Source organism: Mycteria americana, chromosome 9 (assembly GCF_035582795.1).
Source record: "Mycteria americana isolate JAX WOST 10 ecotype Jacksonville Zoo and Gardens chromosome 9, USCA_MyAme_1.0, whole genome shotgun sequence".
NCBI lineage: Eukaryota > Metazoa > Chordata > Aves > Ciconiiformes > Ciconiidae > Mycteria > Mycteria americana.
Window position 1 is genome coordinate 12854577 of NC_134373.1, and position 14283 is coordinate 12868859.

At 43.5% G+C, this 14283-nt stretch overlaps 1 protein-coding gene across 2 annotated transcripts in view; it reads right to left on the minus strand.

Annotated features, from left to right (window-relative positions):
* The window catches only part of SATB2 (SATB homeobox 2), a 132800-nt gene extending 118738 nt beyond the window's left edge, over window positions 1-14062 (minus strand). Inside the window, exons 1-2 of one of the 2 annotated variants that reach the window (XM_075511667.1) lie at window positions 13338-14062; window positions 12566-12784 (exon numbers count right to left, since the gene is read on the minus strand). In XM_075511667.1, the coding sequence (XP_075367782.1) occupies window positions 12566-12734 (169 nt within the window). In that variant the 5' untranslated portion in view covers window positions 12735-12784; window positions 13338-14062. Of the gene's footprint in view, window positions 1-12565; window positions 12785-13000; window positions 13133-13337 lie in introns of those variants that run through there. The other variant, XM_075511668.1, reaches the window with a different exon arrangement.
* Between the last annotated feature and the right edge of the window lie 221 nt (window positions 14063-14283).

The window sequence follows — 14283 nt, forward strand, 5'->3', positions numbered from 1 at the left end:
AACGTCTCTGCAGATGTCCCCTGCTTCTGACAGCTTAACTAGCCAAAGAATCCTTCTCCTAGCTGAAATAACAGCTTTACTGTTTAACACAAATATTCCAAGCCACTATCCCACCACAGAAACATATTATGAAACTCATAACTTGATTTGATAATACTTGAGTTTCTCAAAAAACGGCATAAAAGAAAAGCTGTATTCAGAGCATGTACCGAGACGAACAAGAAATGAGAAATAGAGAGGGATACGAAGTATTTACCTTTCGTGCAGCCTCTCCTGCTGCACGTCCAGGACAGAAGTGTTACTCACAGGACATGAGGCCTTTTGTTAGTCAACGAGGATCAGCTGCTTCTGGTAACTAACCCCCTTTGCTAAACTAGTTGCACTAACTCGACCTAAACTTCAAATCTGTCACACTGGTTGGGTGCAAAGGGCAAGAAAGGGAGCAGCCACTCGGGGCTTTGTGCCACCCGGTTAGCCCAGGCACAGCTGTGCACAGGGCGGCCAGGAGGCAGAAGCAATTAAACAGGAGAATAAAGCACTTCCAGCTCTCCAACCTAAATGAGAGAAAAGTGAGGGCGATGATGACCCAGACCTCAAAATACGGTTTTCAGGGAGCCTGCTTCAGAAGAAGGCACAAACAGCTGTCCCTGCTAGCACGAAGCTCAGCTTCCCTTGCCAGCCAGCCCCCCCGACGTGCCGGAACGCGCGTGGCAGTACCAGCGCCATGCATTCAGCCAGAACCACATGCAGGCATTCCAATTCATAGAATAGAATCACAGAATCATTTTGTTGGAAAAAACCCTTAAGATCATCACATCCAACCATTCCCATCAAAAGGCAAAGGTGAAGACGCTCTAGCTACATTTTTCCTAAATAAAACAGCTCAGTTGTTTCAACTTGTTTCCCAGTTAAAAAAGAAGAAAAAATACCTCACAGCAGTACTTTATAATATGAACTAATGGAAAATATACTCATTTCACTCAAAACCAGTGAAGGAAACGCTTTTAAATTAAACTAGCATTTTTAAAAAAAATCATCTTAAGCCATTAATTTCCTATAAGTTTTAGGTTTTGGTTTCTGTAACTTAAAAACAAGTTTAGGGTTCGGGAGAGGTTTTTGGTTTGGGGGACTGCTTTCTTCTGTTTTTCTCTCAACTACGTAACAAAACTCGCCTAAGGGGCTAAGACTGTCTATGCCAAGTTCCACCCAGAATTAATTTTAATGACCAACATTTTTAAACCCTGAAAACTGGAACCACTAATAAGCCCTTAACTTCGGTGGTGCTAGCAGATGCCACCATATTATGTAATTTTTAAAGCAAAAAAACATCTTCTAGCAAAAGCATTTTAATGAAGGTTCTATTAACTAGTCTCCTGGTACTGGGATAAGTCCCCTGGAATGTAACAGAAAAGCTTTCGTAGCTGGTTTGAGGTTTTATTTCTGGAGAAGAGCTGCGTACCACACTCAGGCCTGTTTTGGGATCTCCACTGGGACCCACCAGCAAGCTCTTTTCTCCTTCGTGTCCATTCCCCTGTGAACCTCCCCCTGGCAAGAAAAAGAAGAAATCACCCCTCCTTCATGTTACCAGATAAATAGCTGATGGAGAGTCTAACGCAACTACTGCACCTACAACTCTGTCTTCAAGCCCAACTGCAGGCTCCAGCTGTACGACAAGCTGAATGGATCTGTAATCGTTGTAATCGTTGCCTTCTGCCCTCATCTTTTAGATACTGGCAGCATTAGAAAACCTCATTTCTAAGTGACAATGTCAACAGATATGGCAGAACTGGTTATGGGCAGAAGTTACAAGTACGCATGCAATAGGACAAGCCACATGAAACACTGTCTCAGAATAAATGTCATCAAACTCAATGGTTACTGATGAAACCCTTCATCCTGCTACGCTTTCAGCCAGGGTTCAGCTACTGCTATAGCAACATCATTACTAGATGGTATTTTTCTGGTATAAGGAGACCACAGAAATCTTCATCAGATCTTCAGTGGGAAAATGAATGGAGGAGAGAACCACAACCAAGAAAGAGTAGGAGCCGCTCCGTCATTCCATCCTCTAGAAAGCAGCTAACTGCTGCCTCTGTCTCCCTTTTCACCAGTCAACATGCAGGGAGTCTTCAGACAGCCTGCACCCACGGCCCAGTATGGGTCAGGAACCGGCACCCGGGGCTTGGCCTTTACTTACAACTCCAATCTTCCACACCCCACGCCCCTGCACAGAGAGCGCAACATCTGAGTGGCATTCTCTCGTACTCCTTCTTTTTCAAGGACAGATCATGAAGAGCTGTGGGAGAAGCACTCCACATTTTCACAAAGACGAGATCACACATTTGACAACTATCCATATGAACATCATTCTTTTAGGAACATTTGCTTTTATCAGCCAGCAGGTTACATTAATCTAACAGTTTTTAATAACTACCACATCTTCAGCAAACAAGTCACGAGGTCGAGGAACAAGAGTTAGCAGGTACGTCCTCTCTCAGGTATGCACAGTACGCTTACTTTGTTCAGCCAGTTAGAGACATTTTGGGGAGAGAGTGGAAAGGACCTGCCTACAGGCTGACCTACTGTGTGTGGATTCACTCCTTACGAGCCAGCAATCCATGCTTTTGGGGCTCAACAGGCTGAATTGCTACAACATTACATACACAGAGCTACACTGGAGAACCAGATACTTCTGCTAGTGCAAATGCATGTGCTCGCTTAGAGGTGTTAGCCAAAGAAAGCAGATTACATCTGCTCTCCAAAGGCTGAACTGGCTCCCAGTTCACTTCCGGATGCCATTCCAAATGTTGATTTATAAAGCTGTATGGTACACGACTAGAGCCAAGGCTACCATAGAGAGGATCTCTCTTTCCACATATGATACGGCAGAAAGGGCACTTCTGCTTACAGCTCCAGGACTCGGATTCAGAGAAAATGGAGAGCCAGGTTCCCTCAGCCTCAGGCCTTCAAGCACAGTTAGGTCCCTTTTCAAGAGGAACACAGCTGCAGTATGCACCCAGCACAGGGCCTTTCTATCTACGGGGTTTTCATCAGAAGACTGAGATGGTGAGGTAGCTAAAGGGTCGCAGAAGAATCGGTCCCAGGTAGCAATGGCTAAAGAGACCGAATACTCCTACTGGCATACATGTCCACAGATTTGGAGAGGCAGAAAAAAAAGGAAAAAAACCCACAAAGTAGCACAGCTTTTTATTTTGAAGGAGAAAGAAGTCGTTTTTACTACCTTCTACCTGTCCACGGCATTCTCTGAGCTCAACTGTTTCGTAGGTCAGTATGACACTGTGATCACATTACTATAATCAGGAAGGCTCAAACCAATGACAGAAACATTACATTCATTATTAAGCCAAACCCAAACACTCAGATAATGCCTAACTTCAGCTTTACTGTCAAGCTGTACGCCTACTTATTGCGTACTTGCTCATAGCAGCCCATATGAAGTCTACCATCCAGACTTCTAGCTTGAGCAACAAACTTGACTTAAAAAAAAGGGAAAAAGAAAAAAAAAAAAGCCCACACTTCTGTTACTCTGCATTTTCTCCAAGTCTAAAAACTGGTAGGGTGTATGACAGGTCCACCTCATTTTTCTTAATGATGTTTTTATTATTCTTTCACTCAATTAAAACAGAAATGGATATTGCATCTTCTGACTGTATAATTGTTATTGTAATCTGTTTTCGATCACTGCTTGGGAAATGGGTCCAAAACAACATAAACTATCCACAGCCTCAGAATACAAGTCATTTTCTTTTACTACGATACTTAAAGAGACATCTATCATGTTGCTCTGCTAGCATGTTTGTATTATGGCAAAAAAGTTATTTGTAACTTGGGAAAAGACATTATGAAAATCACCTTTTACTCCAAAGTATTGTATAACTCATAATTTATAACTACATTTCTTAATAACCATTCAAAATAATAAGACTGGAAATTGTGCACATCTAATTTTAATATATAAATAATGGAAATGCATATAAACGAAAATATGCTCAAAATATGAATTTATATTACTCTCAAAAAATAGGCTGGTTATAGTTTTGAAAATGACATGCTTCGTTTCCAATATACGCCTGTCAGCTAAATTTACGACAAAACACTCCCTGTGAGTTTAGATTACCATGATGGTAAATACTTCTATGCAAGTTTCCTCACTTATCTGAAGTTTCTGTCCAAATGCAGACAAAGTCAGCAACTTCTAGAGAGTGAAGTGTCGGCGATACACAAGTAAAGACAGACTAATCCAGCCACTTCTCAACATTATACAAATAGAAATAGAACATCAGAGAGAGAGAGAGAGAGAAAGCAACCTTGTGGCTGTATGTGGCAATACAAAAATGTTTTTTGATGCAAGAAACTCCCCTCCTGACATTTTTTGCCAGATTTAGTACTTTTGAAAAGGTTTACTGTCAATAGAGTGTCTTTTCATCTCAGCGTGCGTCTTTGGGGAACAAATAAGGAGGGAGGATATTTAAATGGGAGACATTTCTACTGCACTCTGAAAAGGCAGTGGGTGTTACGGTTATCTCAAGAGATGCCTCAGCTTCATCTAAAATATAGGCTGACAGGTTATTTTTATTAATCTTTTTCTGAGCTTTTTTACCTTCCTGAAATTGCTACTAACAAGGTACAGTTGTGCTCAGACTGTTTAATATTGCATGTCCGTCTGATACAAGGACATCAGTTAGAGCAAAATGACTGACAATTTTTACTATTAGCCAGGTAATTTTCTATTTAGAAAACAAGTCATATGCTTAAACTTTTATCTAGAGCTACCTGTCTCTTTTCTTCAAGTTATTTTTGTTCCCTTCATACAAATAATGACACTCCTCTCTTCTTCCTGACATCGCTGCATGTAACACCAATAACCATTCAGCATTTGCCAGGAAATTTAAAATATATCTTGAGTTCAGACAGGAGATCTCTGCCCTAGCATCCGGCTTAGGATACTAGCAATGCAGGGCTCACACTCCGTCTTTTAAGCAATCCTGTAAATTATTTGTGTAGCCTTATTCCAAGTAGAAATGCCTCCTGGAAGAAGGTTTTACGTAAGTCCTCAGATATTAGCAACATCAGTGTTCACATCTTTAAAAATCAGAGTAAGAATTACTCTTTAAAAAACCAAAACAAAACCAAACCCTTTCAAACATTGCCTCTAAGGGTTTCACAATGTCAGCAGCCTTCTATTGCTAATAGACAAATGCTGACATCTTGGCATATTTGTAAATCTTCAGGGAATACCAGCTAGTAAAGGTATTTAAAAAGAAAAAACAACTTAAAATACTAGTTTACGGGTTTTTTTAAGTTTTCTAAAACAAAGGAAATAAAATTGGAAATATGAAGTGAAACATTTTTCCCTTACTAATATTTGGATCAATGCAAATAAAGACGGGGACAGAGTACGCACAACAGCTGCATACATGCTTTTATACAAAGTGCAGGAACTCTGGAAAAAAAAATCCTAACCATAGAACTGCGACAATATGCACAACATAACTTGCTGGCTGAGAACATATCACACATTAAAGCAGTCAACACTTTGTGAATGGCCACAAGAACCTCATCTAGAGGGGCTAACAATTCCCCCCAAATTAAACGGCAAAGCATATTTTCTGTCTTCCATACCACTAATCAATGTAAACTCATTTGTATGTAACCCCACAGCAGAGATGTCGCTGATGAGCATTCTGCAACAAGTACGAAGCTTGTTGGAGGGCAATTTTTTTTTTAGTATGGCTAGAGGCTAGAAAACATTTCTCAAAAGCCATCAAATACTCAGCTGCCTTTTGTCTGCTGTGACTATTTCTTACATCTGTGTTAATGACACATGTCATCGTGGGGACCAACGCATCTGACCCGGGACATTTCGTACAGTAGGAACCAATTACCACAAGACAATTTTTCAAAGCTAGAAAGGGCATCGGTTCCTCGTTCAACACAGCGGGCTGGTTTCAAAACCACTTTGAGCTTCAAAAGGAAAGCACGCTTGTTCGGTAGTTACAGAGTCTGAATCAGGCACAGGTTATCTTGAACAAACCCCCATCGTATCAATTCAAAGGGACTTGGTAATACTTCATACCTTGAAAAACTGGGCCTTTAATCCTAAAACACAGCAGCAGTTACTAATTTAACCAAATTATGATGAGGGATGGTAATTAAAGGCCTAACTTATCTATGCCTTGCAATTTGGGATTCGAAATAAAATCTTCCTAAGTTTTACAGATTTTCAGTTATTTTGAAAAGTTTAAAAATAAGATTTAAAAGCAGGTTGGGGAGTGCTCAATCACAAAAATAAGAATTTTCCTAAATGGGTCACACAGCTGTTTGGCGAATATAAATACATGACTGCAGTAAAACTGTCTTTATTTTACAACATCATAGATGCCATAGTGTATTACTATCTTCTGTGTCAATGCGAGTGACAAAAATCTTACTGGTCCAAGTATTTTACTTAAGGTCCAAGTCACCGTTGTGGCCCTTTTCCTCCCCATTCCATACAGACAGCTTTAAGGAGAACAGCGATAATGGAAAGTAACTGCAAAAATAAATATTCAGACTAGCATCTCCATGAAGAATATTAAACTCAAATACTTTTAAAGGTATTTTAAAGTAACTGATACCATCTGAAAGTCTGTGCTACAAACGAGATATTTTAAATATGACATAGCTGTCTGTTGAAATGACAACTTGATTACAATTACATTACGCCAGGTTTTTTCTACTTTTAAATCGAGATAAAATACTCAGTACAGTAAAATAATTTAAATAGAATATAAAGACTCCCAAAAATTAAGTATTTAGGAAAGGAATCTTTAAACCTCACCTTTAAGTGTTCATTCATAACAATAAAAGTTTAATACTGTTTTTCTTCCTTCAATGTCCAAATCCTTCATCTAAATTGTGAGTGAGAAATATATCACTATTAAATTTCTTGAAAATACATTTCCTCACCAGCATCTTTATTGTTTTTAATATGATTTTGCCATCTTCTTCAGGCATAAAAACAATTCTGAGGAGTCCCTGACAGAATCACCTTAACAGGAGTTTTCAAACAAACGCTCTATAAATAATTGACAGTAAATCTACTCTATTCTATCCCAGTGAAACTAAGAAAAGGCAGGACCCAATTTATAAAGCGGGGGGGGAGAAAGGGGGAGGGAGAAAGAGAATTAACATTGACTTTTTCAAAGATGTTGTTTTCTTTTTCTTTCCTTTGGTTCATGATGAGAATAATAGCATCTAGTTAACTAACGTGGCCATGGGTACGGGGTGGGGAGGAAGCGGGGAGATGACTCGAAACACTTAGGAACTGCTGCAGGAAAAAATAAAATCTTACTACAGCTAATCTTAAATCTTGAATTCAAAATTGTCGGTGGCTTTCTGCAGATGCAACTTAAGAGTTCCAAAATTACTCTAAACATCAAATTATGCCTAGGTCACCGAATGGGTGGATACCCTATATTCTCTTTAATGCATATGTTCAATTGCATGTATATTTTAACCAACTGTGTCTTTATTTTAATAACAGACCAAGTACTGAAAACACATAAAGAACTACTATTTTTCTACCTCAGCAAAAATCCAGCTGATACGCTACATGACCCTGCAGGAGTGACTGCTCTGTTTATTCTATTTACATGACATAATCTGATTGGAAAAGGGGGGGTTAGGAGTAGAAATCAGCAAAAAGACCAGTAACTCATTTTTAACCATCGCTCATGAAAAAGAAATCACTGTCTTGCTTTTCTTACTGTTCCTGTTAAATTAGAGGTCTCTTCCTCATTATGTATCAGAAACGCGTAAAATCCAAGAATTTACATTTCCTCATAATCCCTAATGAATTATATCAAAGTACAATGCAACATTTTCCAACTATTCTGCAACAGATAAAACATAAAATATATTCACATACTGCTGGTTCCTGAACTAACAAGGATTTGCAGCTTTCATGCTTCTGTATCTCGATGCGTTTAATTCTTTCAAATAGCTACATACTTCTTTCAGGCAGCAGGAAGATATTCTTCATCTAGGATCTAGGCAGGAAGACTACCTAAAACTTAACCTTTCACTTTACTCAATTCATAAGGACAAGTGAAACATGCTTCCCTACTCCATTCAGGATGCCATTTAGAGTTTAATGTTAACTAACCGCTTAGAACAGAGGAGCAAATTTGATCAAGCTGTACTCTTCCGTCTGCACAGAAGTGGATTTTCTCTCCAGTAAAGTATTTTAAATCCTTGTAAAAGACATAAAAGGTAGCACAAACCCTATGACATTTTTGTAGAAATATTTAGAATGGATTTTCTCAAACAGCTCTTTAACCATCCTCAGTCGGCATTTCTGTCGCCCCAGAGACATATTAAAACAGATTTCTAACTACACCTAAGCAGACGAGACTGTGATACATCAGAACTTTACGGGGCTTATAGCAATTAGCAGCAAGGCTCCAAAGAGTCACGGCATCCACATTTCTGGTATATCCGACTGTACGAGCATGGTAACCACAGCTACAGGTTAACATCCCAATCATACAATTTAGTTTGAATTGTCTGAAAGTTTCTCCTCCACTAATATTCTGTAAACTAAATCACACATTGTAACAGTCAAATGGATAAGAATGTATTACTATCAGACTGTGTCAAACTAATCTAACCAGCAAATTTTTGTAATGATTTCCTGCTCCAAATTTGAATGTGTGTCTTGGCTATATTTTGGTTTGATGTTTCCATTTCAGCAAAACCAAACTTCAAAACAGCTCATTCTGCATACTGGCATTTTAAGTTGCATTCAGAGGCTTTGGATGCTTATTTCTATGCTCTTCAAAATCAACGCATACATATATATATGCACATCCACTCATACGCAAACAGGTTCATGAATTGCAATCAACAATTTTGTAAATATAAGTTTCCTAGCCATTAATCATCCCTTTTTTTTTTTAATCCTTATGGAGTGAATTACTAACTGAGAGGAGACGCCAATTCTAGTAAGTGAATGTTACCCAACAGGGATATAAAGCTGTCAACACCATAGTGCTCTTGCTTGCTCTAAACTCTCTCCCAGACTTCATATGTTTTTTAAAGCAATATTAGCCTTTTTTTCCCAGGGACCTTTATAAAACCTGCCTCTCCTGAACATCTGAGCACTTGTGCTTTATTACATACGGGTTTTAAAACAGACTGGTTAGATAACTGCTGAAACATTTTAGACAGCATTGGGTTAGTCAGGCAAACCAAAATTGGACTCTAACACATCGGACTGACGCTAACAACATCGTAAACAGTACCGAAACTTTTAAATCCCCTATTAAACACAACCTTTAAGACCCCATTTATCTTTTTAGTGACCTTCACTAGGTTATTACAGCTGCTGTAATGGCCCTTTGAATTACGTACATTCAGGTTAGGAATAAAAAAAAGGAGAGTCGTAAGGCAAAATTTCTCATGAGAACAACTGATTTTCTGTCTGCACTACAAAAGCTTAGTTTAAAACACTTTTTCACTCATAAATCTACAGAGAAAGCTAAAAACTCCTACAGCACTATACTATTTATTTCTCAGGGAAGTCACTGGAAAACTAACTGTAGCAAACACTACGATTATAAAACTTGTTACCAAAGGTCATCAGTCTCATCATAGCACCAGTTAGTTGAGAGCTTATTGCTCTGTTCGCAGGGATTATGTTCAGAAACAGGTATTATGTTCAGAAACAGGTATTATTACACCAAAAAGCCACTTGACAAGTAGGAAGGAATTTCAGCATTTACATGTCTAAGGCCCAAAATGAGATGAAAAAAAGAACTGCTAGCCTCTGTCTGTGCTTTCAAAACCTTTAGATATACTTTATAGAATTTAAAAAAAAAAATCAAAACTAAAATAGTCTCTAGTTTCCAGTAAAGTGCTTCAATATTTTTCCCAAATGAAGTTCACATTCAATAAATAGTAGTGCTTTTTAAATCTTGAAAAATAAGAATAAACTGAAGGACGGACAACTGAAGCCTTAGATGTCATTTTACTACGACTGTCAATAGTTTCCTTTTTAATCAAACACTAGGAACAACACTAAAAGAGCCTTTATTAATATTTATTTGAAGAGAAGTTTTATACTAATTTGCCAGTATATTAAAAGTAAGCCTTTCCATGAACGTCTACAGCTGCATTTCACAACTCAGGTGAAAAAATTACTAACACCGCAGTGATCACTGCAAAGATACAGACTTCCAGAAATACCTGAAACGGTGCGATCTGCATTCAGAAAAAGATCATTTGGTCACACAGGTTCTTAAAGATCAAGCTTGAAAAACAGCAGCAGAAAAAATATCTGGAAATTAGCTATGTTGATTTATCTTGAGAGCACTTCCAGGAGGAAAAAAAAATGAAATCAATTTTAAACAGCACCATTATCTTATTAAAAAAATCTGCCTTAACTAATTTAGTATTGAGTATTATAGAACCTAGGTAAGTATTCAGACAAGAATAATTTTCTTCTTGCTTTCAGTATCAATAAGGAGTAATGAATAAACTTTATTATGAATAGCCTAAAACCAAAGAGATTGAGACTGTTTAAAGAACACCAGCTAAGGAAAAGAAAAAAAAAAAATTTCTCCTGCATTTCCTATTCCCCCACACTTTTACACTCCAGTCTACACCAACTCTATAAGTGAAGAGTAATGAATGAAAATGTAGGCTCTTAAAAGTTTGCTTTCAGAAATGAGAGTCTTTGTCTTAAGTGGAAGAAATCTTCCATAACTTAACAGGCCAGATTCAAGCTGAACCACCGATATAACTATAAAAGCCGGTGAATTTCTCTTGGCTAACACAGCTGCACTTACAAAACAACATATATATTCCAAAACATTTAAAAGCATTCCTTTAAAGTATATTTCTATAAATGCCCCAAGGAAAAAGATTTTAGCTCCAGTTCTAACATTCTCTTTAAAATCAAGCAGCTATAATGCCTCAGTCTCAAGAAAGGCATCCAAAACTACACGTATTACTTTTTATATGATTGACTAGTTAATTTTTAAAATTATTCAATAAATTATTTCTCCACCAATTTGTAAGTGGAATACTACTACAAGTCTTTCACTGCAAAGTTGTTTCTTCTTTTTCTGTACATTAGAAGAACATGGAGAAGAGGTTTAAAAAACAGACATATAGTCACCCAAGAAACATAAAAAACTGGCGAGATCTCTTACCCTTCATTAGGTATATAAATGAATCCTACGTTTTTAAAACAAAATCAAATCTGGAGCCCCTTAGCAAACTTCAGCAATTAGGAAGCCTATTGAGCCAGAGGTCTAAAACAAGCATCTAATGGTAAAATCGCTAAATAAACCTCACGTAATAGAGAGTCATGTGACGACCGTATCGAAGTATCTCTTGAAATGTCATTTACACAAACTCTTTGTGTATAAACAACTACATTTGTGTGTTCCCACTCTGCACATTTTAAAACACAAATATATAGAGATTTTTTTAAAAAAAGGTAAAGTGATTTGTGGCCTGCCCTGCAGTATTACTCTCACAACATCAGGCTAATTTCAAGATTTTTAAATATATTTTTCCTGACACGAGGTTGCACTGCGTTAAATGAGACAGCACCAGAGTTAAGATGAAAAAAAGAGGGCATTTAGGAGAAGTGACTGGAAAGTTTAGCTGCTTGGAAGAAAAGGAAAAAAAAAAAAAAACGACCACGCGTGTCACTGAAACATGCTCTAAACACAAAATTGGCCAGCAACAAGATAGCAAAGTAAGTATGAAAGTTAAAGTATTCTAGAGAATCGCAGGAATGCTGCAAAACTAACGCTCAATAATTTTGCTAAAAGAGCTGAACCTTGGACGTGTTTTGCCCAGTCCTCTTTTCCAACAACTGCTACAAAACGCTTTTTACAGAAAGAAAGAAAAAAAATCCCTAAACGTGAACATAACCGCTGCCATTTTTTCCACCCTGGAGACCCCATTCTCAGAGCTGTGACGGTGGCTGTAACACACCTAACTCATGTCACCCGCATCCCTGAATGCAGCCAGGCTGCTGGTACCTAACCTGGAGGCGATGCCCTCTTTTGTTGGCGCTGCCCAGGCCCGCCACCCCGGCCGCCGGCGATGCGCGGGGGATGCCCGCGGGCTGCCCCGGCGGCCATCGCCCGTTCTCATGCAGAAAGCGGCGAGTGCAGGGCCCAGCTCTCCCCCCGTTACCCTCCAGCAGGATTAGGCCTGGCCTTTTGTGAGCCTCCTAGCTGGAGCCCGGGCCTCGGGGTGGCCTCTTTAGGAAGGAGGCCTTCTAACACGCCGCAGACCTCGGCAAAACTCCTTCCACGGACCCCTAACACCGCAGCGGCGTTGAGCGGCTAAACGCTTTCCGTGGAAAGCGGGCCAGCTCGCCAGCTGCCACACGACCCTGCCGGCTCCTCCGCGCACGATGCCGACCCGCCCGCCAAATGCCACCCCCGGCACGCCGCTCTGCGCGCCCCGGCCAGCGGGGCCGCCGCGCCGGGCCGGGCCGGGCCAGCCGGCGGTGCCGCCGTGAGCGCGGCCGCACGGTTACCTCCCACGGGCTTGGTGACGGCGCCGTTGGGCCTCCCGCGGGTGCCCATGGGGCTGCCGTTCTGCTCCAGCCTGGCCACCTTCCCCGGGGGGGGCCCTTTGACATCGGGGCTGCCGCTGCCTCTGTCGGGGCTGTCCCGCAGGCAGGGGCTCTCACTCCTCCGCTCCATGCTCGGAGACGCGGCTCCCGCTGGCAGGTCGCAGTAGAAGGAGCACGGACCTAGGGCGAGAGAAACAAGGGGCGCTTCAGCGGCGGCCGGCCCGCGCCGCCGCCCGGCACCGGGCCCCGCTCGCCCGGGCCCCCGCAGCGCGTCCCCCGGGCGGCGCAGCCCAGTGAAGCCGGGCGCGATGCCGCCCCGCTCCCGCCGCCGGAGCCGTCCCCGCTAAAAGCGGGCGGTTCGGCCCCGACGGCCCCGGCCCAGCCCGGCCGCCTTACCCGCCCGGTCCGCAGGCCCGCCGCGGCAGACACGCGGGTCCCGCCGCCCGGCCCCAACCTGCCGCGGGCGGGAGCAGGCAGCGCAGCGCCCCGGTGCCCATCGCGCCGGGCAGGCCGGCAGGCAGGCAGCCCACGCGCCCGCCGCAGCCAGGTGCTGCGCCCCGGGTCCGGCCTCAGCCCCGGCCCGCCCCCGGGGGCCGCGGGGAAGAGGCTGCCAGTCCGGGCGGCCCCGCTGGCACGGCCCCCCCGCGCCGGCCAGCTGTGCAGGCACGGAGCAGCCGGCTGCTGGCGAGGAAGCCTCTAGCGAGCGGCTCCCGGGAGCTGCCGCTGTACTTACTGCTTATAGCCTGTCTGTAAGTTGGCTGAGTTGGGCTCTGTCCATGGATCAGAAGTAGAGAATCCAGGGTGGAAAGTTTTCTTGTTTCCTCCTCTCACGCCGCTTTCTTCCCTTCTACTCCTTCCCCCCACCCCCAGCCCCCTCCTTGCCCTCCTCCGGGGGTGCCGAGGCGGCGGGGCCGGGGCGGCTGCCCGCGCTGCGCGGGGCGGCAGGGGCCAGAGCCCCTTCCCGGAGGGTCCCGGGTGGCGAGCGGAGCGGAGCGGAGCGGGGAGGTCGGGACGAGGGGGCGGGGAGCCGCGGGGCCGCCGGCTGCGGCGCGGGGGAGAGGGAGCCGACTTCTCACACCTTCAGCGGAGAAAATCAATACCGGGGGAGACGGGGGGAGGAGAAGAGGAGGGAGCGCCGCTCTCCCGGGCTCCGCGGCGGCGGCGGGTGCCTGGCGGCGCGGGGAAGCGGCGGCGGCGGCCCCCGGTGTGTCACTTTCAATCGCTCCCTCCTCTGCCAGCGACAGCAGCGGCAGGAGGGACTCGCCACAGAGAGCGCAGAAACGGTTATTAGTTGCGTTGAGTCATCGAGGCAGAGTGAGTCCTTTTTGGGGTTGTCCTTGGTTTCGGGTTTGGTGTGTGTGCGCGCCTGTGTGTGTGTGTGTGTCTGCCTGTCTGTCTGCGCGGCGTTCCCGTCCCAGGGCTGTGCATCCCAAACATCGCCACCCCTCCTCGCCTCCGACACCCCTCCCCCTCCCCGCCCCCCCCCCCCCCCCCCGCGCAAAAATCAAGTCTCGGTGCTATCTCGGGATCGGGCGCAGACGGGCGCGCAGCAGCCCACCTCCTCCCGGCCCGGCCCGCCCCGCGCAGCCCCGGCCCGGCCCGGCCCGCCCGGCCCCGCTGCGCGCAGGGGTGGGAGGCAGAGACCCACCTGGCAGGAAATTAAACACCGATAAATAAAT